This window comes from Salvelinus sp. IW2-2015, linkage group LG36, assembly GCF_002910315.2.
Source record: "Salvelinus sp. IW2-2015 linkage group LG36, ASM291031v2, whole genome shotgun sequence".
In the NCBI taxonomy this organism is placed as follows: Eukaryota; Metazoa; Chordata; class Actinopteri; order Salmoniformes; family Salmonidae; genus Salvelinus; species Salvelinus sp. IW2-2015.
Genome location: NC_036875.1, coordinates 9227212 through 9255061, shown reverse-complemented (window position 1 = coordinate 9255061; position 27850 = coordinate 9227212). Strand labels below are relative to the sequence as shown.

The 27850-nt window shown below is 39.4% G+C and overlaps 2 protein-coding genes across 2 annotated transcripts in view; one reads left to right on the top strand and one right to left on the bottom strand.

Moving 5' to 3' along the window:
* The window catches only part of LOC111959323 (glycerol-3-phosphate dehydrogenase 2 (mitochondrial)), a 45258-nt gene extending 32410 nt beyond the window's left edge, over nucleotides 1-12848 (bottom strand). Inside the window, 6 exon segments of the mRNA XM_023980824.2 lie at nucleotides 1856-2019; nucleotides 2812-2909; nucleotides 4086-4210; nucleotides 6110-6281; nucleotides 6871-7001; nucleotides 12735-12848. Coding sequence (XP_023836592.1) covers nucleotides 1856-2019; nucleotides 2812-2909; nucleotides 4086-4210; nucleotides 6110-6281; nucleotides 6871-6972 — 661 coding nt within the window. The 5' untranslated portion in view covers nucleotides 6973-7001; nucleotides 12735-12848.
* A 2860-nt stretch (nucleotides 12849-15708) lies between these two features.
* LOC111959927 (nuclear receptor subfamily 4 group A member 2) lies at nucleotides 15709-21106 on the top strand. Its single transcript, XM_023981779.1, has 8 exons — nucleotides 15709-15878; nucleotides 16468-16572; nucleotides 16810-17681; nucleotides 18234-18363; nucleotides 18529-18692; nucleotides 19080-19282; nucleotides 19444-19622; nucleotides 19736-21106. Exons 3-8 carry the CDS (start codon nucleotides 16812-16814, stop codon nucleotides 19990-19992), a joined length of 1803 nt encoding a protein of 600 aa, XP_023837547.1. The 5' UTR covers nucleotides 15709-15878; nucleotides 16468-16572; nucleotides 16810-16811; the 3' UTR covers nucleotides 19993-21106.
* Nucleotides 21107-27850: the final 6744 nt, after the last annotated feature.

Here is a 27850-nt window from a genome sequence, read left to right as displayed (position 1 = left end):
CATATCTCCCAGTCATGAGAGAGAGAGATGCTTGGCTGGGCTGACTTGTCCAATTAAATTGTTGCAGGTACAGCGGGGGACGCAGTTATTATCCCAGACGCTTCTGCGAATGACTCCTCTGGCTAAAGGAGAGGAGGGCAACGAAGGGAGGAGAGATAAATACACACAAAGAGTCTGTATTTCCTAGAAAATGCATATGAAAATGATGAAGTGTAATAATTGTCATATATCACCTTATTACAGCTATACTGTAATATTGCATAGGACATAGTAGCCTAGTGGTTAGAGCGTTGGGCCAGTAACCAAAAGGTTGCTGGATCGAATCCCCGAGCTGACAAGGTAAAAAGAAAATGGTCGTTCTGCCCCTGAACAGGGCAGTTAACCCACTGTTCCCCGGTAGGCCGTCATTGTAAATAAGAATTTGTTCTTAACTTAAATACTATATATATATATATATAGTATTCACTGCCATCAACTTTGAAATGGATCCATTTCAGTTGGAATATTTTGATCTATAGCTCCTCGTGTGTGTTGTTCCACAATCAATTTGATCATTTTGGACTAAATTGTATGATCTAAGGCTAAGGCATGTCTACATGTTGAAGCTATGTGAGCATGATGGCTTGAGGAATCCTGAGGAGATAAACTGAAGCAGTCAAAGCCCAATCCCATATAAGGAAGGTCAACTTTTAAAATGGCATTGCCATAATTGTTACCGATTGAATAACAGAAGGGAAAAAAATGTCTGTCACACTAGCCTAACACATACAATACAACGTAATATTTTCATCCAGGTCTTCACACCTTTTAATTTTCAGTCATTTACCAAAATAGTATGATATTTAGAGAAGTGCTTTTTTAAAATAAATATATAAAATTATATTTTGACATTGAAAAATACCAAACAGAAAAGTGATATTATAAAACAGAGCTAAATGATATAGCTCCAGCATAACACCCTCTCTCCCACTTACTTCTGCTAAATGAGTACGGTTGACAGATAGATCACTGCTCAGATTGCAGCCACATTCCCTTAGAAATATGTTGCCTTTTTGCAGTACATGGCAATCCACATATCCTCAAATGTTAAATGAAGTCTGACAGATAGCCTGGAGAAACCAAGTTGGGAGTTTGAGGCTACGTAGGAGACCTTGAGTAAACAGGACATGCTATGTACACCCCGGCTAACAATCAACATATGCTTTGTTTTTCTGATGCCAACGCGCGGCACGGATAGCCTGGAGGAAAGATGGGTCCTGGGACTGGATGGAACCAACAAGGGATTGCCTACTGGCTATTTTCTGCTTAAAACCATGTTGTTTCTAATTTGTTTACGCTCATATAGCCAGCAATTACACTGCTGTGTACGAAAATGAGTTATTTCTATGAAGGAACATAAAAGACAAAAGATTCAGGAGATAAAATAATAATTTACATTCTATACACGATTATAAACTGGGTGGTTTGAGCCCTGAATGCTGATTGGCTGAAAGCTGTGGTATATACCACGGGTATGACAAAAACATACTTTTTACTGTTCTAATTACGTTGGTAACCAGTTTCTAATAGCAATAAGGCACCTTGGGGGTTTGTGGTATATGGCCAATGTACCATGGTTAATGGTTGTATCCAGGCACTCCTCGTTGCGTCGTGCATAAGAACAGCCCTTAGCCGTGGTATATTGGCAATATACCAAACCTCCTCGTGCTTTATTGCTTAATTATATCATATATGTTAGTGACACAGATTTCACTGACAAAAGTGAAAAAAATGACTTTAAAAGGTGCAGAGTATTTTTTTTGCAGGAATGATTGGATCAGTGGTTCTATATTTGGTGAAATGGTTTGCGGCTTACCATCATAGTAGACAATGGCTCCGACCAGTTTGTCTCTCTTCAACATAGGAAAGAGCTCCAGAGCCTTGGTCTTGGTGAGGATGTAGCTGCTCTTCAAGCACTGGGCTCCAGCCACCAGGTCGTATATCTTGATCCCTGCCCAGTAGTAGGGAAGCTGCCACCACCTCACACACAGTGGAAAAGTTACAATTAAAAGGGGAGTTCCACCACTTTTTCGCCTCATGTTCAATATCTCCAGCACCATACCAGTGTCTACATATGTGAAAACGCTGCATTTCTACGTTCTGTAATCAAAAAGATCATTAGAAAAGGTCATAAGAAAGTGCCACTTGATGATGTCATCAAGTTCCGATGATTTACTATGAATCAATTAGGTGTCATTCTGTAAGTGTATTTTTGGTTCACGCTAAATATACAATGAAGAATACATTCTGAGGTTTATGGACTATAATAGAATTGGGAAGGTAGGTATAAGATGTGCACTTCTGAGTGTGACGGATATAGGGTCTGTGTTGGCATCATGACTTTAGGCAGTGCATGGCAGAGCACTGGAAGCCAATCCGGTTTTCCCACACCCTTCAGTAATGAGACACACCTGTTCACTGCTTTAAATACCAGAGAAGGATCTTAAATGTCATGTGCAATTAATGCTCATGATACCAGGCATCACCAATCAAATCAAGCCCCTAAGTTCACACAAGGCTCAGAGAGCTGGGGTGAGATGGTGAGATTGTGAGCATGTACAGGTGGACCATCAGCCATTTTACCCATACCCACAATGGGCCTCTCAGCCCCGGGTGATTGTCTTAAAGTTTATTGCCATTCAGGTGAACTTATCTCCATCTTCAAAACTTTATGTCTTTACCAAGGGAAAGGTTTACAGCTTCATGTGGTATTTTCGGTGGTATATGTAGTGAGAAACGATGTGAGAGGCGGAGATTGGAGGTTATTCTTACTTGTATATGGGGAGCATGATGGGTAAAAGTGCAGTCAGATGAGGGGCGATATTCAGGAGGTTGGAACGCTCATGCAGTGCTTCCTTCACCATCATATACTGGAGGAGAAAAGAAGATCAAAATGGATTACATCCAAATCAAATCAAGCTTTATTTATACAGCACATTTCAGACATGGAATGCAACGCAACGTGGTTCACAGAATAAAAATATATATTTAAAACATTTAAGAAATAAAACAATTCCAGTAATACAATTTAAAAATGAAACAATGAACAAAATTATACAATTAAAAACATAACTGCAATAAAAAAAAAAAATGGTACAAGCTCAATCGTATCCACTTAGCACTTTCTGAAGACTGGTTATATATTTTTTCTCTCAATGCCTAATACGGTAGTGCTGAGTCACGCGAGAAAAAATACTGAACTACACTGACTTTTATCAGAGTAGCTAATATAACCATTAAGTGTGAATAAATAGCCATTTAACCCCTTAATCCTAATGGCGTGCTATGAAATACAGTAACATCAGGCTCATTGTATTTCTTTAGAACAACAGATATACAGTATACATGGGTCATGTCTTCTTAAGTGACGGATTTAAATGATATAATGGTGATTAGTCATTTACTAGAAGAAACATGTAAATGTTATTGTTATCATGGATGCCCAAAGCAAATATGGAATGAATTGCCTTAATTTGCTTTCTATTTCCTCGCTGGCTGGTAGAGTAGGTGAGTAGTCTGTACTTTGCTGCACTGCTTCTGACTTTGCAGTTATGTTTCCTGCAATCACACTAATTGGCCCCTTCTCCAGCTCACCTCCAAGACCCCAGCATGTTCAAACAGATAGGGAAAAAAAGACTTTAAAAAAAAAACACAGCCCTAAAATAATGAGATTCTTCAAGTGCTCTGAAATGTAACAGAAAACTGTGACATTTGAGTTCGAACCTGGGTGACTCTTCTTAACAATAAACAGACCAAAGAAGGCCCAAATGCTTTATTCCTCCCATTACTCTGATATAAATGTCCTGTATTAGCCTAATTCCCGTCTTGATAATGACAGGGGCGCTAGCTACTCCTTCCTCTCTTTCCCAGTTGTAGGAATTCTTTGAAATAACTTAGAAAATCATAGGCACTCACTCAAGGCGAGCGTGTCAAGACCTTTTTTGAATGAAAAATGATTCCAGATGGTAAATAAAGCAATATGACCAGACGGACCAGGAATTCACCGGATAAGTGTCAGCTGCAGAGAAAAAAAATGAAGCATTTACCTGTTCGTAATCTAATTTCACAATGGCTTTCTGTAGATATCGGACTCCTCCGTGAATGAGCTTGGTGCTCCGGCTGCTGGTCCCAGATGAGAAATCGTCTCGCTCCACCAGGGCAGTTTTAAGATCTGACGGCGGGAAGGGAACCAAGGCAACAGATCAACAGCAAGCTGAGATTTGGCTACTTATTGTCCCAAATGTTTAGAATACATCACACATTATTTTCATATGCATGTACTTCTGCTGTAATAACGGATGATGGAAGAAATATTGTGCAGGCATACATATTCCATTGGGTAAAAACTGCAAACATTTTCATTACACCGACTTTATGAACCACAAAAACTAGTCAAAATGTTTGATAATAATTCAAGGACCTAACAAGTAAAACAATTAATAAAAAAGACTGTACAAATCACTTTACTTAATCATGTTTTTGTAATGATATTGTTATCAAAAAGGAGAGTATATTGGAGGAGAAATTGTCTGACTTCCATAAAATTCATTAACATTGAAACTGCTCCTCACTCCCACCATTAGAGGCTTGTTTGCTGTCCCTGACAGATAGACACCGTAAATCCCCATTTTGAAAGGAAGAAAGGGAAAATAAATGTGGATTAGGAAAGGGGGATACGGCGGGGTTTACAAAACCCCTGCTATTTCACCATTAGACAGTCAAATCGATAAAGGAGAAAAACAACTTAAAGAAACCTCTAACCAAGTTTCAAGTTTTAATGGCACATGCACAAGTACAGTGAAATGCCTTTCTTGTAAACTCAAAACCCAACAATGCACACAAGAAATAAGAATAGGAAGTATGGAATACACAATAAAGTAAGTAAGACAAAGGAGACGATCGTGGACTACAGGAAAAGGAGGGCCGAACACACCCCCATTCACATTGAAGGGACTGTAGTGGAGCGGGTCGAGAGTTTCAAGGGCCTTGGTGTCCACATCACCAACAAACTATCATGGTCCAAACACACCAAGAAAGTCGTGAAGAGGGCACGACAATGCCTTTTCCCCCTCAGGAGACTGAAAAGATTTGGCATGGGCCCCAAGATCGTCAAAAAGTTATACATCTGCACCATCGAGAGCATCCTGACCAGTTGCATCAGCGCCTGGTATGGCAACAGCTCGGCATCCAACCTTAATAAGGCGCTACAGAGGGTAGTGCCTACAGCCCAGTACATCACTGAAGCCAAGCTTCCTGCCATCCAGCTTCTACACCTGCATTGCTTGCTGTTTGGGGTTTTAGGCTGGGTTTCTGTACAGCACTTTGAGATATCAGCTGATGTAAGAAGGGCTATATAAATACATTAGATTTTTTGATATACTAGGCGGTGTCAGAGTAAGGCCCAAAAAATTGTCAAAGACTCCAGTCATCCAAGCCATAGACTGTTCTCTCTGCTACCGCACTGTAAGTGGTACCGGAGCGTCAAGTCTAGGTCCAAAAGGCTCCTTAACAGCTTCTACCCTCAAGCCATGAGACTGCTGAACAATTAATCAAATGGCCACACAGACTTATATCTTTTTTTAACTTTAAAAAAACCGTTTTTTTTAATTAAATTTTATTTTGTCAAACATTTTCTTAACTCTATTTTCTTAAACTGCATTGTTGGTTAAGGGCTTGTAAGTAAGCATTTCACGGTAAGGTGTTGTATTCGGCGCATGTGACAAATAACATTTGATTTGAAGTAAGCATACTATTTTGAGAGAGAAAAATGAATTTGAGAGAGAAAAATGTGCGAGACTAATCAAAATAGTTTTGCCTTAATAGTTTGTGATATTCACAATGAAGTGGTCATAGTTTATGTACAGAAATCAGCCAATTTCACTATGTTTCTTAGCAGTTATTTTACAGAGATGAGTCATTCCATGAGCCCAGATTATTATTTGTTGATGATGTTCTAAAACATGATGATAGAAATTATACACATGGAAAAGACATGCAGGGGAAAGGACAGTTAATGCATTAGGAACAACAGATAGACTGCAAGTGACAAAGACTGCAAAAGGCAACTTACTCCGTGTCACGGCGTCTAAGGCACAACCTGAGCCCGTGGCTCCTCCCCCTACAACGAGAACATCAAACTCCTGGGTGTTGCGTAAGGCCGTTAGCTGGGCTTGCCTGGACGGGAGCTCGTCATGGAAGGCCATGTTCACCTGTTCAACCGCCTCCACGCGCGAGAGTCGAGCCTAGACCATCCACGCAAACAAACCAGTCATCCATTTCATTGTCATATGACTCCAGGGGACAGTGCACATTAATAAATGTGTTTCATTATTATGCACGTCTTCACATTCTTTATGATGGATTTAGGAAAAAAGAAACCAGGCATTTTCTGTGGGGGGAAAAAACTCAGACCCTACCAAGGAATAAAAAACAATAAATCACATGCTAATTTATTACAACCTCCCTACTACCCCACCCCATTTCAAAATATTGTCCATCTAGATTAATGGCAAAATCTGCATGCTACATGCATATATGTTAAGCTAAGATGGTAAAGTACAATAAAAGAGCATTACACCAAACAAAAATGAAGTAAAGTAGTCTATTAGGAGGGAAGGGATTAACCTTCCCAAACCATCTGCTGATAACTGGGCCTAATCGTTTCTACACATAAACGTTTTAAAGATCAAGAAATTGAGATCTACAAGGACAAACATTACCAAGGTCACCAAAAAGTAAGTTGATTTCTGCACATACAGTATTTGACCTGGCTGACATGCAGTCTTCAAGTTTCACTGTAGCATTTCAACAACGTGGACGCTAGAGGATCACCTGTTTTTTCCTGTATTCGGTCAGCTGTGTTAGGCCATAAAAGGCTACCAAGCCTCCACTTGCTACGACAGCAGTTCCTTTGACTGCCTTTCGAATCGCCATGCCTCCTGTAAGACAAACTACAACTGGAACTGAGAAAAACACACATCACTAGTCATGATACTAATCTGCATTTGAAAGCAGTTGGTATTAACATACCCCTTAATTTTTTGCATGTTCAGTTTGCTCAAAGTTCAGGAAGTTGCTCTCAAGGGCGTCAGCGTTGTGTTGGCTAATGTAACCTGACTAACAGTGGTGGTTTGGTGTGTGACTTTTTCCTGAAACCATCAATCTCAACCAGAGCCTAGCCCAGGGATAATCAATTAGATTCAGCCACGGGCCAATTTTTCTTGAGTGAAGGGTCAGTGGGACAGAACATAATTGCAAATATTTGGAGACTGCAAATTGACCGTAAAAGTCCAAACAGATATACAGTTGAAGTCGGAAGTTTACATACACCTATGTTGGAGTCATTAAAACACGTTTTTCAACCACTCCAAAAATTTCTTGTTAACAAACTATAGTTTTGGCAAGTCGGTTAGGACATCTACTTTGTGCATGACACAAGTCATTTTTCCAACGATTGTTTACAGACAGATTATTTCACTTATAATTCACAGTATCACAATTCCAGTGGGTCAGAAGTTTACATACACTAAGTGGGCTGTGCCTTTAAACAGCTTGGAAAATTCCAGAAAATGTCATGGCTTTAGAAGCTTCTGATAGGCAAATTGACATCATTTGAGTCAATTGGAGGTGTACCTGTGGATGTATTTCAAGGCCTACCTTCAAACTCAGTGCCTCTTTGCTTGACATCATGGGAAAATCAAAAGAAATTAGCCAAGACCTCATAAAAAAAATTGTAGACCTCCACAAGTCTGGTTCATCCTTGGAAGCAATTTCCAAACGCCTGAAGGTACCACGTTTATCTGTACAAACAATATAAACACCATGGGACCACGCAGCCGTCATACCGCTCAGGAAGGAGACGCATTCTGTCTCCTAGAAATGAATGTACTTTGGTGCGAAAAGTGTAAATCAATCCCAGAACAACAGCAAAGGACCTTGTGAAGATGCTGGAGGAAACAGGTACAAAAGTATCTATATCCACAGTAAAACGAGTCATATATCAACATAACCTGAAAGGCTGCTCAGCAAGGAAGAAGCCACTGCTGCAAAACCGCCATAAAAAATCCAGACTACGGTTTGCAACTGCACATGGGGACAAGAGAAATGTCCTCTGGTCTAATGAAACAAAAATAGAACTGTTTGTCCATAATGACCCTCGTTATGTCTGGAGGGAAATGGGGAAGCTTGCAAGCCGAAGAACACCATCCCACCTGTGAAGCACGGGGGTGGCAGCATCATGTTGTGAGGGTGCTTTGCTGCAGGAGGGACTGGTCCACTTCACAAAATAGATGGCATCATGAGGATGGAAAATTATGTGGATATATTGAAGCAACATCTCAAGACATCAGTCAGGAAGATAACTCTTGGTCGCAAATGGGTCCTCAATCCTATAGAACATTTGTGGGCAGAACTGAAAAAACTTGTGCGAGCAAGGAGGCCTACAAACCTGACTCAGTTACACCAGCTCTGTCTAGAGGAATGGGCCGAAATTCACCCAACTTATTGTGGGAAGCTTGTGGAAGGTTACCTGAAACATTTGACCTAAGTTAAACAATTTAAAGGCAATGCTACCAAATACTAATTGAGTGTATGTAAACTTCCGACCCACTGGGAATGTGATGAAAGAAATAAAAGCTCAAATCATTCTCTCTACTATTATTCTGACATTTCACATTATTAAAATAAAGTGGTGATCCTAACTGACCTAAAACAGGGAATTTTTACTAGGATTAAATGTCAGGAATTGTGAAAAACTGAGTTTAAATGTATTTGGCTAAGGTGTATGTAAACTTCCGACTTCAACTGTGTTTGAGTGAAACATAATACTTTCAAACCTTGCTTACATTTCTGTATGATCACATACACTGAGTGTACAAAACATTAGGAACATCTGCTCTTTCCGTGACATAGACTGGCCAGGTGAATACAGGTGAAAGCTATGATCCCTTGTTGATGTCACTTGTTAAATCCACTTCAATCAGTGTAGATGAAGGGGAGGAGACAGGTTAAAGAAGGATTTTCAAGCCTTTAGACAATTGGATTATGTCTGTGTACCATTCAGAGGGTAAATGGGCAAGACAAAAGATTTAAGTGCCTTCGTACGGGGTATGGTAGTAGGTGCCAGGCGCACCGGTGTGTCAAGAACTGTGACGCTGTTGGGTTTTTCATGCTCAACAGTTTCCCGTGTGTTTCAAGAATGGTCCACCACCCAAAGGACATCTAGCCAACTTGACACAACTGTGGGAAACAATGGGCCAGCATCCCTGTGGAACACTTTCAACACCTTGTCGAGTGCATTGTTTTGTATACTCAGTGTATATCTAAATTATGAGTGGGAATACTTTGGAACATATTTTTTAAATCACTTGGAGCTGATTTGCTCGTGTTTTTAAGGTCTTTTATGTCCAAAAATAAAAAATATATTATTGTTTTTTGCTCAGGAAACTTGGGTGGCCAAGTATAGTTGGGGAACCCTGGCCTAGCCTATTCAACTGTTGCCAGGATAGCCTCCTCATCAGCACCACAAGTTGGAGCACAGGCACAAGGCAAGAAAATCCTGCCATCCAACTGCTTAAGGAGAAAGCCATGAAGTTTATACAAAACTTGAGCCAATTCCCTCATCCATTCCAGGAGACTTTAGAAGGACTTAAATGGAATCACAGAAAATTATGAAGCAAAGATGGAATAACAGTAAACAGTGGCAAGTGGCTCAGAGTCAGAGACAATGTTGCCTCATGGTTTCCTCTATTTCTGGTTCAAATATGGATAAATTAGAATGAGTTCATTGAATAATAGAAAGGTGATTTAAGACTGAGTAAGACAAAATCGCATCTAATAAAAATCTATTTGAAATACAAGTAGATAAACTGGCCTAAAACATGCTAGACATAAATTCATACAAAGCGTAACAATGAGATTTAGGCTAGGCCTAACTTTGCCTGTTTGGATCCCCTTTTCTTCCACGATGATTAGGCAAGCTAGATTAATCATCAAAACAAGCTTGGTTTCCCTGATTTTCACTCGAGCACAATCCAACAGGCAATTGATTGTGGCATCAAGGCCACCTGCAGCTTCAGAATACATTTTGAGAAAGAAAAAAGGGGGGAAAAAACACCCCAACTAGGAAATATTGGCCCACGACATGAATATGCAGGCACTCAATACCAGCAGTGTCATTACTAATGTTGCTGCCAATTACAGAGCATGTCATGACACTGTGATTCATGAATATTCATCACTGACTGATATAGAGGCAGTACTACGCAAAGGCCTCTATCCCCATTTTACTGTCGCAATGTGAATGGTGAACAGGTACCTCCATCATACCATGGCGGCGCCTTCCAGCTGCAAGACAAGCTGTTCCATAAGGCATTGCTAGTTAACAGTATGTTATATAAAGGTGTATTAAAGTGATTAAGTGCTCCCTGGCTCTAAAGAGTAGGCATTAAAGCATATTAAGTAGACATTTAAGCTTGTAAAATGGGAATGTAGAAATGGAAAAAAAGACATAGGGCAATGGAATGCCTTTAGGGTGAGACTGCTGGGAAAGTTGAGATTCCATCCAGTCAATGTCATGAGGTTGGTCAGTTCTATCAACAAATAAATCAAATAGCCTACTGTGGCAAATTATTATCCCCTGAGGTACTAAACTAGCCTAAATCCATGTATCAGTGTGTAACCAAATCCTTTATCCTAGTTAACAATGAGTGACCTGAAACATTGCATTGTAATAACAAAGGCAGATACTGGGTAATACTGCCAGTGATTGTTATTACATCAATAGGTTACCTGGGTCAATCCACAAAAAGAGTGCCTTTTGCATTCCTGTAGAAATTGTGCACCAATATTGAATTTAAAAGTATGTTATATTAAATGAAGTGCCCTTTAATATAGAATAAAGATTTGCTAAAGTGCCACAATTCAGCATTTTGACATGCCCCTCTGTGCACCCTCTGTGACTTCTAGGAATATTTTAACCCACTTAATGCCAACATTTCTCCATGTTTTCACCATCATTGTAAAGCCCTAGTTATTTTGTTGTTTTGACAAAGTCATTTTTGAAGATAATTATTTGTTTAATGTGATTAGTGATTCATTTTCATATGTCACTTATTTTAAGGTTAACCCTGTTACGTGAACAGAACTCTCGTTTTAAAATGGAGAAACTAATCCTCTTTATATCTTTTTTTCAAAAGAAAGATTGAACAAACAGCTGAGCTCGTTCTACTCTTTTTGGCAATTTTCTGGTGCTTTGTGGTGGAAAATTGAGTGGGTCGAGCTTAACACGTCAACCCTGTTACCCATAGATAGAGCTACAGGCTAGAAATGTTTTAACATTAAACATTTTGGGGGGTGAAGTTTGCATTAAATTGCCCCTCCCTGTTGCACACAACAAGCTTCCATTCCCCCTGTTATGGTCAAACACTTAAAGAGAGACTGAACGCACCGATTCCGCATTTCTCTGTTGCTCATTATGGAAAAAACTGATTTCAGTCTTGGTGGTGTGGTTCGATGTGGCAGTTACTGATGAAACACCATAGGGAAAAGGGCAGTATTACTTCCTCAAAATAGTCCGAATGAATCTAAGATGACTCAAGAAATGTGTAATTAATGTTTACATTTTTAAAGAGGTTGTAGAAGCGCAATTTTACATCTAGCTAAGGTGTTCGTAAAAAAAATGAAACTTGTTTTACTGTATGTAAACAAAGTCAGATCCACTGCGCTGATGGGCTGGTGTGTCCCATTATCTGTGTGTTCTGTGGTAGGATTGGATAGAGGCAATCACCGCAGCTGTTTATCCTGTTTTAGTGGGTACTGGGCGAGTGAGCATTGTCGAAATCAAAATCCAACCCTCAAGTAAGTCATGATGAACTCACCTACAAAACTTTGGACGAGACTGACTTTATAAACAAAATTACCCTATTTACAATTTGTGGTCAATTTTGACAATACAAAGAAACACTTTCTATCAGATAAATTGTTTATTGTCTTCAGTTACGCTTTAATAGGCATTTACTAGTCTTTTTTTATTTAACCTCTTGGGATGGGMAAATGTGTTTTTTATTAAGTGGAACTGGCTTTTTAAGACAGAATGTTAAAATTAGGTGAAATCAAACCAAGTTACAATTCTAAAACGCGAATGACCCACCTACTCATGGGTTGCATGAGCAAGTTGCAACTTGTGCACTGTAGCCAAAAACAACCTGACCTGTCTATCATTCTGGGTGGACTGGACATCCATGCATTTCCATACTAGCTAGTAAATGTAGGCCTGCTATTGAGAAGCAATCATTATCATCATTATCAATTTAGCTAGCTTTGGTCCACGAATAGTGGCTGGTTAATTAGGCTACTAACGTTAGCTAGCTAGCCATAATAAACAAATGGTTTATTTAGGTAGCTATTATGTAACACTGACATGGTTGTTATGACAGGGCAGGGCAGTTGCTGTATCTAGGCTACTTGAGTAGTATTTCTACTCTAGCGAATGCAGTCTCCCTAGCTAACGTTAGATCGAGCTAAGTGCCATGACATCTTGACCGACATAAGTCGTCACCTCGTAGCCTAAATGTTACTTAGCTGAGCTGGCTACGGTAGCCAGAGTTAGCAAGAGAAAACCACAGGCTCAGAATGCATGCAAAATAAGATGGCTCAGAATCTCTGGGTGCATTCTGACATGCATGCCGGGGACTTACAGTTCTTCCGATGTTTCTGGCAGCTATCAACCTGCACAGACCCCAGGATCAATGACTGCAGAGCGTGAAAAGAACAACTTGACAGTCAGGTAGGCGTCTGGTTGCTAGCAACAACCTCTTGGCAGTCAAACCAGGAAGTAGATTAATATGATGAACAGCACAGTAAACCAATCAAAATAGAGATAAGAGAGTCTTGTCCAATCATGATCAAGCAAATTTTATCTTGGAGCTAAACTGCGCAACCCTTGCCTGTGATCTATTTGTGGCAGAGGCCGGTTTAGCAGATGCTGACCTTGTCAGGGCTAGTATGCCCTGTCCATAACAATGATGCATATAAACCCTGGGTAGAATATGCTATGTTTTGGCCATGGAGCTGATTTGAAGCCTCTGGTCGGCCATATTGGCACTCCTCAGAAAAGCAGTCCTCATAGGAATGAATGGAATTCTACATTATTTCATTTGAATGTTTCAAGGACAAAATTACATATATTTAAGTGTGTTTGTTGTTGTAGTGTGTTAAGTAACATTAGTACTTATAATTATATTTTAAGCAAAAATGTTTGTATATATTTTTTCATTATTTATTTTCATGTTTAATTTAAAAGTTTGCATTAAAGTGTCTGTAATAGAATAAACGTGGCAAAAACAAATGTACACATTAGTAAATACATTTATATAATTTCTAAATATTTTTTACAAAGGTGGGGGAATGCCAAGATGGTGGCACAGTGGCTTCAAAACAGCGCAGGGGGTAAGTCATCTAGTGTATCTATAAATTATTGGTCCATAAGCATTCATGATGGTTCTTGGACAGCACTTATTTCAGCACCTTGGACAGATCACTTTTTTTTTACTGTCTATGACAACACATCTTTTACAGCACCATGGACAGCAAAAATGTTTTTGTAATCCGTCCATGCACAGAACACATGCACGCACACGCCCACACATGTACGCACGCACATGTCATTTTGAATTCCATCTACCACATATAAAACTATTTTTGGGGAAATATCTTTGCTCTGATTTGATTATACATGATTAGCTCCCCACGTCCAAATGATTGTCAATTTATTGTGCATATAAATTAGGTACTTCGTTATTCTACAGTAAAATGGGCAATTAAACTGCTAATTGTATTTCCATTCTAAACTTTAATTGGTAAATGGATAACAGTAGATTAAGAAATAGCAGTAGGCTAATAATGTACAGTAGTAATTCAGACTTTCAGGATAAAGTTGTTGGACTTTATTACTCATCCTTGTTAGGCAAATAAAACGTGCTTGTTGTTATATGCTAATTAACTAAGTTGCCTTTGGTAAAAGAGTCAAATTAGTCCTTGATGTAAAAAAATGACAATGGGTAGATTGAATAAGAGGTAGACACCATCCAGTTTTGCCAAGCACTTCATGCAAATGCAACACTGTTTCAAAACCATTGATCTGATGAACCTAGTCTCATTCAGGACCCAGGCCTAGGCTAACAACTTCTCAAATTCCACTGAGCAAGTATAGCGAAGTCTGCATTTACAAAACATTAGATTTTCCATGTCAGTATGGGGGATTATTATATGATCCTGAAGTGTTATGCTGTAGCCTTAGTTCATTCAAATCAGAGATAAATATGGATTGGATGATCTATGGATGATGAACAATAGTGTCCTCTAGAGGTGAGTGCAACCATGAAGTGTTGTTAGGGTTCTCTCCCCAACGTCCACTAGTTATTACTATGTTATGACTACATGGGACAGAGCTCACTGATCATGGACTATGTGTGTTCAAAATTCCATGGAAATATGGACTTAAATTAGCAAATAGGCAAGTATTAGACAACTGAATTGTTGGCTTAGGCCAAATAATTTTTCTTCCATTGCATTTGTCCCAGAATATTCAAACCCAATCATTAGCCTCTGTGGCAGATCCATGCTATTAAAAGAAACAGTCTTGGGAAAAAAGTGAGTAGGTCTATAATGGATACACGTGCAGTTGTAAACTAAAGACCAGTAATATTGTTACAGTACAATAACAATACGGGCAGGACTATTTCTGGAGGTCTGTTGACTGCGTCAAAGCCCGCGTTGTCTGCGTCACTCTCCATTCTGTGCTCTCACTATCGCGTTTCCCTTCCTCGATCAAATTGGCTCAGCCAGAAGAACTGACTCTACACGCTAAATAATGAGCCCTGCCCACCCCATAGTCTGCTCAAGAGCAGCAGAGAACATGACTGACGGCATGTGAAACAACTAGGCCACACGCCCACGCGATTATGAGGTCTAAATTTGGAGTCCAATTGAAATCTACTAGTTGATTTTAAAGATAGACAGGGATAATATTGACCCACCGTCCATTATTTAACAAAACAAAGTGGTGAACCGCTCTGGAGGCCACTACAGGCTGATTATGACATGCATAGATAAACAAATCACAGCCAATGAAACATTATTGAATTTTGAGCAAATATTCCACTTGTCAAAAACTGCCTATATTATAGACTACTGTGCTTTAGACTGACACATACTCACACATTGCAACAGAGCTTTACCCGTCAAATTCGTGTAAACCTATGTGGCCTGCTGTGCGTCTTTCCTAGGCTATTTGAACACATTGCTCCTGCTGCTGCTTCGAAACACGTAAGATGAGACACCTGGTTGAGGCTAAGGATGAGAATGACGCTCAGTCTAAACACAATTACACAGTTAAGCTTTACTTGAATATAAATATTCAAATGTTTGTTAAATAACAAGGTTTCCCCGTAGAAATAAGGTTTTCCAATACTTTTTATGGTTATAATCCATAAAGAGAGTAGTCTCAGGTACACATGTACACAGGCTGTGCAACGGACTCAGCATGTTGGCTCAACCATGTTTCAAAAGGGATTGGTGCATGTCACTGGCGACGCAGATGACGTTGAGATTTGAAACACGTGGGTTGTGGTGCGGAGAGCTCACATAAACAAAGGCACATTGGCAGACCGGGTAGTCGAAGGTTGTATCGCGCGCAGTGCTCTGAGGAAGTCATACAGATTGCTTGGTTGGTATTGTAGGCTGTACTCTCGCTCACGCTTTGGAGCTTTTTACAGAATTGAAGAGCACTATCTACATGTTTTATGCATGGATTGACAACCACGATTCTGACGTGAAAGAAGGTAGGTTGATTTATTTTAATAAGTGATATATTTCTTTTAATAAGCGTTATGTGTTGTGACATCTTACTTATTTTTTTAAGTTGATTGGGAGTCATCAAACCAGTTTTACTCTAACAGTTTATTTCTCACGCATTGTGTCATGTCGAGAATTGTTTCTTTGCACATTGGGAGTGGTACTGACGGGTTGAGAATTGTTACATTTTACAATGCATGTGCAACATTACTTTGTAAAGGAGACGTGGAGAAAGTCATTGACTTCAGTGCCGTGGAGGGTGGATGTTCAGCGACATTTAAACTTCTAATTTCTTCATTCAAAATGCCATGCGTGTGTATAGACTATAACAGGCAACTACGAAGCAGTGTGTGATTTTAAAGCTCATCCATATGGTTTTATAATTGACCTTTTGTCATTTAGGCTATACTGTAGGGAAGGCTACGAGGCAAACATAAGTAAAAGCATAGTGAAAATGTCGGGAAATTGTGCTTATTAATTGCCTAGCTTGTTTCTCATGAATTGTTGGAGCATTGACTTATCTGATGGCATTGCGTTTTCTAGATGAATATAAGTGAAATGTATCTATTTCATTAGGGTACGATTCCAGAAAAGAAACACTTTCTTGACTCCTGACCCCATACTCCTCCAGACAACATTATCAATTTCAAGTGTCACCGAAAAACAGTCTCAAGACTAAAGGTAGGAAAGCTTATTCTACAGTCTATAATAAAAAAAAAAAAGATGATGAATAAATCTCATGTAGTTCACTATTCCCGATTGTCAGTTTAAAACATGCGACTAAATAAGTTATCTGAACACCAGATCCGGATCAGAATTGTTTATAATAATTGTTATTTTGTAGATGATATGGAATGTCTATACTTTGTAGCTTGCAAATGGGTTTGAACATGAACATGTTGCCACTTTCGTTTTCAGCCATGCCCTGCGTTCAGGCTCAGTATGGGTCATCACCGCAAGGAGCCAGTCCCGCTTCTCAGAGCTACAGCTACCACACCGCTGGAGAATACAGCTGCGACTTCTTAACACCTGAGTTTGTTAAGTTTAGTATGGACCTGACCAACACTGAGATCACAGCTACTACTTCTCTCCCTAGTTTCAGCACRTTCATGGACAACTATAGCACCAGTTACGACGTTAAACCGCCCTGTCTATATCAAATGCCCCATTCTGGAGAGCAGTCCTCCATCAAAGTCGAGGACGTCCAGATGCACAGCTATCATCAGCAGAGCCATTTGCCAGCTCAGTCGGAAGAGATGATGGCCCACTCCGGSTCWATKTACTTCAAACCCWCCTCACCTCAYGCCCCAACCACACCAAACTTCCAGGTTCAGCCCAATCACATGTGGGAGGACCCTGGGTCCCTCCACAGTTTCCACCAGAACTATGTGGCAGCGACCTCTCATATGATAGAACAGCGCAAAAACCCGGTGTCAAGGCTGTCACTATTCTCCTTCAAACAGTCCCCTCCTGGTACCCCTGTGTCGAGTTGCCAGATGCGATTCGATGGTCCACTGCACGTCTCCATGAACCACGACAACCCAGGAGCACACCGAGGCTTAGACAGCCAGAGYTTCGCGGTACCYAGTGCTCTAAGGAAACAGGCYGGCTTAGCCTTYCCYCACTCCCTYCAGCTCGGCCATGGACACCAGTTGATGGACAGCCAAGTTCATTCGCCCCCGTCCCGCGGATCACCATCAAACGAGGGTCTGTGCGCAGTGTGTGGGGACAACGCCGCTTGCCAGCATTATGGAGTGAGAACCTGCGAGGGTTGCAAAGGATTTTTTAAGGTGGGCGTTCGCTGATTGTGAATTACGTAGCTTAATTCAATTATTACAATTATTCATTGCATTATTCGTCCTGTTCATTTTAGTATTGTTATTTTCATATCCCCCTTATTATTAGTGGTGGGACTAGGCCTAGTAAACAATTATGACAACTGTAATAACTTGTGGATATCACTTTCATCACGTCATTAAAAACTGTCAGTGTTGTGAGGTCTTTTTGTGAAATTACGGTCTTGTCTGGACAAGGATGTGCAATATTCCTCATGGTAAAATTGAATGGTCACTTTATTTCCAACCCCCGATTAAATAGCCTAATCTTACATCTTTAATTAGAGGTCGTCTCAGAGGGCCGTAAAAATATGAATGCCCACGGATTTTTGTTTTAATGTCTACCTCTCCGGTTCCTCGTATATATAACAGCCCAAAACAGGAAGGATGGATGTTCTATTACAATATCAATTATCCTCCGTAGCGCAGCTGAATGTGTGCCAACTGTGTATTCATTTGACAGGTGCTGATGTCCATGCTAAAACCCTGTTGTATTTTTCTTTGCAGCGCACTGTTCAGAAAAATGCTAAATATGTGTGTTTAGCGAACAAAAATTGTCCTGTCGATAAACGCCGAAGAAACCGTTGCCAATACTGCCGTTTCCAGAAGTGCATGGTTGTCGGAATGGTCAAAGAGGGTAAGAACATATTGTGGTCACTTTGATTGTTTTTGTCCGTGCATGGCCATAAAACACCTGCGGTCCTGCGCGTAAAGTTTGCGCGTAAAGCAAGTTGAACCTTTTACGCACAACAATCAAGTTAAATACAAGTCTATATTTTCTCTTGTCTTCCTCTCATCACAGTTGTCCGGACTGCTAATCTAAAAGGTCGAAGAGGCCGTCTTCCCTCCAAACCTAAAAGTCCCCAAGACCCCTCACCACCCTCGCCACCTGTCAGTCTCATAAGTGCCCTTGTTAGGGCTCATGTCGATTCCAACCCGTCCATGTCTGGCTTGGACTACTCAAGAGTGAGTATACCATTTAATTCCCTTTAACAAATTGTGTATGAACATAAACACTGTGCTGCTGATTTATAATATAATTAGAGTAAAAATACAACGTTTGTACAAAGCAGTGCATGTCTGGATGTATTTGATCGTGTTTGGAAGTGCATTTGCCACACAATTTATAGACTTCACATGTTTTGTGCAAGACAGGTCTGCATTCTAAACTTTGTCAGTCTTTTAAGGTGGCATATTTTACTTAAGTAAATTACTTTGAAACGGAGAACTCAATAAAAAGAAGACATTAATGTAATAGTAAAAAAGCACTCCCCTCCTAGAAATAGGCTTTGCAATTTCACGGGTAATATATTTTAAAGGACCTCATTAAGCCCTGTTGAAATTAAATTCCAGTTTCAGGCTAACCCTGACTACCAAATGAGTGGAGACGACACCCAGCACATCCAGCAGTTCTATGATCTCCTGACGGGTTCCATGGAGATTATCCGCGGTTGGGCGGAGAAGATCCCTGGGTTTTCTGATCTTCCGAAGCAGGATCAAGATCTCCTTTTCGAATCAGCCTTCCTGGAACTTTTTGTTCTGCGGCTGGCATACAGGTAAGCCTCTTCTTAATTATGAAATAACCTCGACTATAATAAAGATCAGCCCCCTTCAAGCTCCGCTGCTTTGGCTTTTATTAGCTATCCAATAATTAGCAGCATCTTAAATCCCTATTTATTGCTCAAGGTAATTAATGACACTTTGTTATTAATTGCAGGTCCAACCCAGTGGAAGGCAAACTCATTTTTTGCAATGGGGTGGTCTTACACAGGCTGCAGTGTGTCCGAGGATTTGGGGAATGGATAGACTCGATTGTGGAGTTTTCCTCTAACCTGCAGAGCATGAACATCGACATATCAGCATTCTCCTGCATCGCCGCTCTTGCCATGGTAACAGGTGCGCAAATAGGATATACTTCAATTGAATCACTCTTCCAAATGTTACACTGTTTAAATGCATTTCTTATATTCACGTTTTGGTAATTATGTTTTATTATTTTCACATTACAGAGAGGCATGGGCTTAAGGAACCCAAGAGGGTTGAAGAACTTCAAAACAAGATAGTGAACTGCCTTAAAGACCAAGTGACATTCAATGGCGGAGGTTTGAATCGTCCGAACTACTTGTCAAAACTTTTGGGAAAGCTCCCTGAACTTCGCACCCTATGTACACAAGGTCTGCAACGTATCTTCTACTTAAAACTCGAAGACTTGGTTCCTCCGCCAGCAATAATTGACAAACTTTTCCTCGACACTCTACCTTTTTAAATTGACTTTAAAACGGACTTTTGACGAGACCTCAAAGAACTTCCACAGACTCTGTTTGAGTCAGCCTAACAGATTTGAAAGATTTTATTTCTGATTATTTGCAAGCTCCATAGTACAATCAAGGATCCACGAAATTGATATAAAGAAGAGTGAGAAAATTGGGTTCAGACAACCAACTGATCTTCGATTTTTTTTAAATGTAATTGCCAGAAATGTTGTGAGTAGCCAATGATCGACCCCACACCGGGGAAAGTCTCCAAGGCTTCTCTTGACTTAATGTGGATAATTCTCGACCAAGTGAAACCCTTTCTTGCAATTCTTATTCCTTATTGTTGACTAACCATCTGTTCCATTGATAACGCATACTGAGATGTAATATATTCCATTTATATATACACATATATGATAGATTATGTGATGCGTCCAAAGCGTCAATTTATAACACTTGTAAAAAGTTTGTTAATGACAAAATTTCATTTGACTTTTATGACTTGTGCCTATATGTGTTTCTGTCAGGATCCCAGAGGTGCGAAAGTATTTCGAAAAGACAACGCATGTTGTAGGTTTTTATAGGCACTGGCTGTCGAGGAGACATGTCTATATTATACATTATATACTGGACACTATGTAGTCTGCTAGATTTGATAAAGATTCGTAGTACTGGCACACCTTTTATGTATGACGCATATGTGAAAAAGTATCTCCATCTGTATAGATAAAGAGGGATCCATGGTGTTTGTAAAACTGTCAGACATTCCTTGTTTGTATGTGTTGTAAGTATTGTTGCTGTTGAATATAAACGTTTATATATTTATTATTTTATTGCCAAAAGCTACGTTAAGCATGGAGCATTTTTTAAAATTATTTCAAACCTTTCATAATTCATGCTGAGCACGTTGTCTATGTTTTATGTCTTATAGACGTTTAGATTGTTATAATTTTACACATTTGAAAATGAAAAATTCGTCCTATATAAAATATAATTAAGTGTGCGGTACATCCTTTGCCTTCATGGTGTATTTGAGTAGGCTATTGCAATGCATTCGGTGCCGAATTCCAAACGTTTAGAGAGAAAGAGATATTTAATGTTTACAAATAAAACTTTTAAATCATTCTTTCTTGCGAAACAATTTCTCATAATTGATTTTCCTTTACAAATATTCTACAGGTGCATCTAAATGAAATTATTTAATCCCAAATTAATTAAGTGAATTGTTGCTTTCCTGTAAATATAGTGTACATTTTGACGAAATTCTTTCTCGGTATGTCTTATGGAATATTTGGTTTGTTTGTTCAGGCTACGCAGAAATAAGATGTTACTAGTTAGGCTGTGACTACAGTGGATTTTTGATTACAGTGAAATAACGTACAATTTACATTCATGCAACAAAAAAAATCGTTTATCAAAAATAGATAACCCTCAGTAATTGTCATGAATGCTTGAAAGGTGTATGGTTTATGGAAGCGTTTCATTGATGTAGGATATGTATGATTCAATGTATTTGATATTTATTTGCAAGAAAGAGGGGAACATTAGCAGTTTGCTAAAAAAAAAAGTCGGAACGGTCTTGGACTCAAAATAATTGGACAAAACGTTTAATTACATTGTTCATTCATTTCTCTTATGGGAACTGCGTAATTTGTAGCCTATAATCCTACATAACCAAAAGACAAGTTCAACAAGTATTGGGAATATTGACATTTCAAGAGAAGTGGCTTGCTGACGTTGCATCCATAAGGTCCATAGCCTACGTTTAAATTGATAGAATAAGTGACAGCCGAGAACATAATAAAATGTCCCTGTCTTTATTTATGCAATCACGCCAGAAGGACGAGGCCGCTATCAAACCAAAGAAGTAAAACCGTCTGAAAACAGTTGGATGGACACCGTACATTTTGCATCATTTCTGACAGCTTTTGATATTTGATAACCAACAGTAGAACATCTGTCAAAAAACATAGTTGTCCGAAGTCTGATTTATCCTGGACAAAATAATGGACAATATAATTGAAAAAGATTTTTGGAACGAAATCAACAGACAAACAGGAGTAATTCAAGTTATGAAAGGTATATTAGGGTATCTACTTTGGAGTTAGACGTATATGATTTAGGAAAATATCTAAATAAAGTATCCTGATTTCAATTTAACCAGTATCATTAATTTGAAGATAAACTATGACTGTCCTATATAATTATTGAAACATTTCAGTTTAAACTATAGTAGACTATTGCTTACTCGATGTCAGAGGCGCGTAAATGAGTTATTACTTCCGCATTGAAATAGGTCTGTCCTTTTTTTACTTAGAAGTTAACGTTTTTTTAAAAGTTGTTCTGTCAGTTCCAGAGGTGTGCAAACACACTTCAGAGCAGTAGCCTATGCCGGTAGGCAATACCCTATGTACCAAACAAGAAAACTGCCACAATTGAAAAAGAGATAGCATCAAGTGAATTCATTAGGGCACTACTCTGAACAATATGAAAGCTGTTTGTGCTCAAGTACCATGACCATTTTATAGAGCACCTTTACCGCCAACTAACACTTGCTCGTAGCCACATACTGTACGGAGTGCGGAAAGGCTCGTATCCCTCTGCTGATTGGGGATATGGATCTGATATAGACCTAGCCAAATAAATTACGACGATGATGTTAATACTATAGTTTTGCCTGTTGTCTATGATTTGTTGCAAAATCAGCCCCATTGGTATAAAGAAACTTCAGAACGTGTATGTCGTTCTGACTATGTAAATAGATATTGGACCCTGATCAACCAATGTATTAGTCTGTCGTCTCTAAATCTCAGAAAGGACCTACAAAGGTGTCATATAGCCTATTGTAATCGTTTAATATCACTTTTAATCGATGTAATTAGGGGGGTTTCAATTGGCCATGTCTTGTGATATCAGATGGATATTTGATATCAGACAAATGCGTTTCTCATCAAGTAAATATGTCTTAGTGTATGTAATAATATTCCCCGCAGGGAATTCAACTGTTGATTCTTGACCGCCGCGGCAGCCTATTTCGAAGACTTGCCAGGTTTTTCTTTATTCTGCCTCATAGCCACAGACACAGCACAGGACCACACGTTGCACTAAACCCGTATTTTTCATATTTGCAATTATTTATTGTTTGCATATGAACGCACTGGATTATATATAGCTTCATATGTAGGCCTACACATTGCCTATACATTGTCACATAAAAGTAGTTGAGACATTGTTCACCATTGTACTGCTACATTACAGATGCAATTAAGAAACCACAGGCAAAAACCCAAACAGGCAATTGAACTATACTGTCATCGCTGGTCACATCACTCTCTCCTAAAAGGAAAGTGATGTGTGCCTCTAAGGCGATGTCTGGATCTTATCCACAAATGATACAAGATGTATTACATGATCAACATGGCAGCAGTATAGCTCGTCTTTAAAGTTCCTAGCAGAAGGCTATAAATTGTCTAAATAATTAGATCTTTACCGCAAAGTGCTAATTCCAAGACTAATTGTGATTACATTCAGAACCGGTTTGGTGACATTTAGCAGATCCGCTGAAAAGGATGCTTGCAATGTCTCAAGTTCATTTCTGTTGACTCCATTTGGTTGGGAGATGTCTTTCTCTGCACAATGAAATAGGATATTTGTTTGTGGCAAAAACGCGTTTGACAGTGGCTGTGCAGGAATGCATACGTAAATCCCATTTAGCTTAATTACCAGCATACTTAACATCAATACAAGGTTTTGACTGTACATTCTTACTGAAAAAAAACCCGTTATACATTGATTTTGTAATCGAATATGACTCATCATCACGTGGTCTCAATATTATTATTTTTCATTATAGCACTATAACCTTATAGGATTATAGCATTATAGCACCTTTACAGGGTTATGCAAGTGCAAGGTCTGTAGTAAGAAGAAGGAGAAAGCACCACAGAGAGAGTGACAGAAATAGCATGGTCTCCATAAGAGACTGTGCCCAAATGTCCTCTGCTAAGTGCATGCACCTGTTCTGAGAAAAGGGTACATCTCATCCTCTGAGAGTGCTGCTAGTTCTCTGGGCTTCTATTATTCCTGCAGACCTATGCCGGTTAAATGCTGCATTTTTTCCTTCTTCCATGTATTCCCTCATCCTCCCCCAATTTATTCAGTGTCCCCCAGAATGTGTTGCAACACAGGTGAAATGCTATGTAAACAGTCAAAAAACCTCACCTGATCATGAATGATATATTTAGAAAATCTATACAATTTGACAGAAATTAGACTAACCTGTGTTATAAAATCTAGAACAGATGATATCTTATCTTTCATGACGTCATACAGTGTAATCTATTTCCCCCGGATAGTATTAGGCTTATGCTGCCAAGAACTAACATTAGATGATGGTGGAAAATATTCCAATAGAATACCATTTGTTGTTATGATGTTCTGCTTGGCTTATGAACCTCTGGTATTTTGGTTGGGTTTAGTCACACGAATCCTTCCTGCAAAGCAAAATATTCATATGGAATAAATGTGGATTTGGATAAGGCAGTTTTATGTAGTACCACAATGAGTGTACTTTGATCTCTTATTTATGTGACAAGACCATTATATAGATTTCACTTTTTTTTTTTTGACAAAATAGGAGCTCCACTTGACCAAATAAGTATTCTAAACAACTCCTGTCAAGACTCATTTTCAATCTTTGACCATTGGTGCCTTTGAGAAAAGATGTTGGTCAAGGCCCTGCTCTTGACTGTGAGTGAGCTGAGTAAGGAGAGCAAGGCCAGGCAGTGTCTTCACTTCATAGCACTTCATAATACTTCATAACACTCTGTACCACTTCATAACACTTCACAACACTTCAAAACACGCCATAACACTTCATAGCACGTCATAGAACTTCATAGCACTTCATAGCACTTCATAGCATTTAATATTCTTCTTACGTTTTTCCCATGTCACACGTCCCTTCAGCTCTCTACTCTAGCCTACAGACTACAGTCTACTTACAGTGCCGTGAGGGAAGCTGCCCTCTCCCACATCCTGCATGTGATGATTAGGGGCCGCATGTATCCCAGAGTAGGAGCAGGAGTAGGAGATTTAGCGTCAGTTTGGCCTTTTCGATCACAATTAATACAATTACATGGACTGGGGGGAGCTGATCCTACTCCTACTCGGAGAAGCTTGATTCATAAGGCCCCTAACATAATCATACTGAAGCAAACTCTGAAACACAATAACAAAAATATTTCTCACATATTTCAAGGATCTAGCTAATGGATGCTCGGCCCGGTGTCTGCTACAGCTGCTTGATGGAGTTGAACGAGACTCTTCTGCTTCAGCCCACAGGCCCACCATGTTGTTAAACTGTGTTTGGTTGCCCTGACTCCTTGCAAATAGTTATCCCTTCAATGCACGCCCTATACTGGCAGCTTACTTGAACATTTATTTTGGTAGTATTTGGAATTGTATGTGTTTTAATGAGTATTGAGGCACCGTGGATAAGCACATCTATTGCTAAAATGTATTGCCGTATACTGAGGAAGAGTTCATACGTTTCTCAATGGTATTGAGTAAAGTTTGTGATAAACATCTGGCACAAAAACGGTCACAACCCTGCTTTCCAAGAAAGAGAGCGAAGACAACATATACCTTGCACAGAAGGGAATGGAGCCTCTGGAGGCCTTGGATCACCCTGACACACAGCGGCTTTATCATTCATAGGACTAAACAGACAATCAATTCAGCAGCCATGTATGGCGAATGAAGGGAGGCGACAAGCTGTGAATGATGAGGAGCCAAAAATCAAAGTCCTCTGTCCTCCTCAACTCTAATGGCCGTCAGCAAGCAAGACAGGACCAGTAAAATGAGGTTAATCATTTGCAAAGATCCTTTTAAAGAAGATTGACTGAACTTGATGCCCAGTCAGATCACTCATAAATATTTACTTCCTATTAACAGCTGTGGGTAGTCTGTTATTGCACATTGATTTCTGATGGATTTTTGATGGATGTTGTTAAAGGGATGGTTCACCCAAATTACAAAATTAGATATTTCCTTACCCTGTAAGCAGTCTATGGACAAGGTATGACAGCAATCCATGTTTTGGTATAGTTTCCCTGGCACTGTTTCCACATGCTAATGTTTTAGCATTTGTGGCACAAATCCAATTCAAGTCATGGGACTAACGTTAGCATTTTTCGCGCAGCATGTCCAAATCATCAGAAAGTATCTAAAATTGATTGTGAATCTCAACAAAGTCACTTATAGCAGATTTTAACAAGATGCGCGAAAAATGTTAACATCGGTCCCATGACTTTAATGGAATTTGTGCCACAAATGTTGACACGTTAGCATGTGGAAACAGTGCTAGAGAAACTAAACCAAAGCATGGATTGCTGTCATACCTTGTCCGTAGACTGCTTACAGGGTATGTAAACCAATGTGTCATTTTGTAATTTGGGTGATTTATCCCTTTAAATTATTATTTCAAGTGTGGTCAGCACACAAAAGAAATCAATTAATGAAATACTTGAACTGGAGTTATTCATGCAATGAGATTGATAGAATTATCTGTCTGGAGGTGGTTCCCAAATGTTTTTAAGATGGCTATTTATATGAATAACATGGATATCACAGTTCTTTTGGATAAACATGTCATAATTACTAAATATAACAGCTATCACAAACATAACCAAGAAAAAACATTAAAAAAACCTTATTTTCAAGTTTTGAGAAGCAACATGCAGCCGCACTGAACATTTGAACCTCATCCTTTGACCTTATTGACTAAATAAAAGAGGACATTTCCTTTATGGAAAGAGTTAACGTTTCCCAAGGCAGACATGTTTCCGATTCAATTGGTTTTAATGAACCCACTGCTCACTGGTTACCGAAGTAGAAAGCACAGCCATAAATGCTTGATGGTAAAAGAGGAGATATTGAGGAGGGAAAGGTGCAGAATGTGTATTTCTAAGTGGCGAGAAAATGCGTCAATCCAGCTGGTAGAAGTCAGTGGCTGAAGAGGCAGTGGATTGTATAACCATCAAAGATGCACTAGATCTCTAGGGCAAAGCTTGAGGGGGGGAAAAGGATAGAGGACAAGACTGTAAACGTGCCGATTTGTGAAGGGCCCAAATCTAATGAATGAGCAAAACAGATCTGTGATATTAGGCTTGAAATCAGGAAATCGATGTGTAATCCACATTTTCATCACAAATAGGCTTAGTATACACAGTTGAAGTCGGAAGTTTACATACACTTAGGTTGGAGTCATTAAAACTCGTTTTTTCAACCACTCCACAAATTTCTTCTTAATCTTCTTAACAAACTATAGTTTTGGCAAGTCGGGTAGGACATCTACTTTGTGCATGACACAAGTGATCTTTCCAACAATTGTTTAGAGACAGATTATTTCACTTATAATTCACTGTATAACAATTCCAGTGAGTCAGAAGTTTACATACACTAAGTTGACTTGCCTTTAAACAGCTTGGAAAATTCTAGAAAATGATGTCATGGCTTTAGAAGCTTCTGATAGGCTAATTGACATAATTTGAGTCAATTAGAGGTGTACCTGTGGATGGATTTCAAGGCCTACTTTCAAACTCAGTGCCTCTTTGCTTGACATCATGGGAAAATCTAAAGAAATCAGCCAAGACCTCAGAAAAAAAATTGTAGACCTCCACAAGTCTGGTTCATCCTTGGGAGCAATTTCCAAATGCCTGAAGGTACCACGTTCATCTGTACAAACAATAGTACACAAGTATAAACACCATGGGACCATGCAGCCGCCATACCGCTCAGGCATGAGACGCGTTCTGTCTCCTAGAGATGAACGTACTTTGGTGCGAAAAGTGCAAATCAATCCCAGAA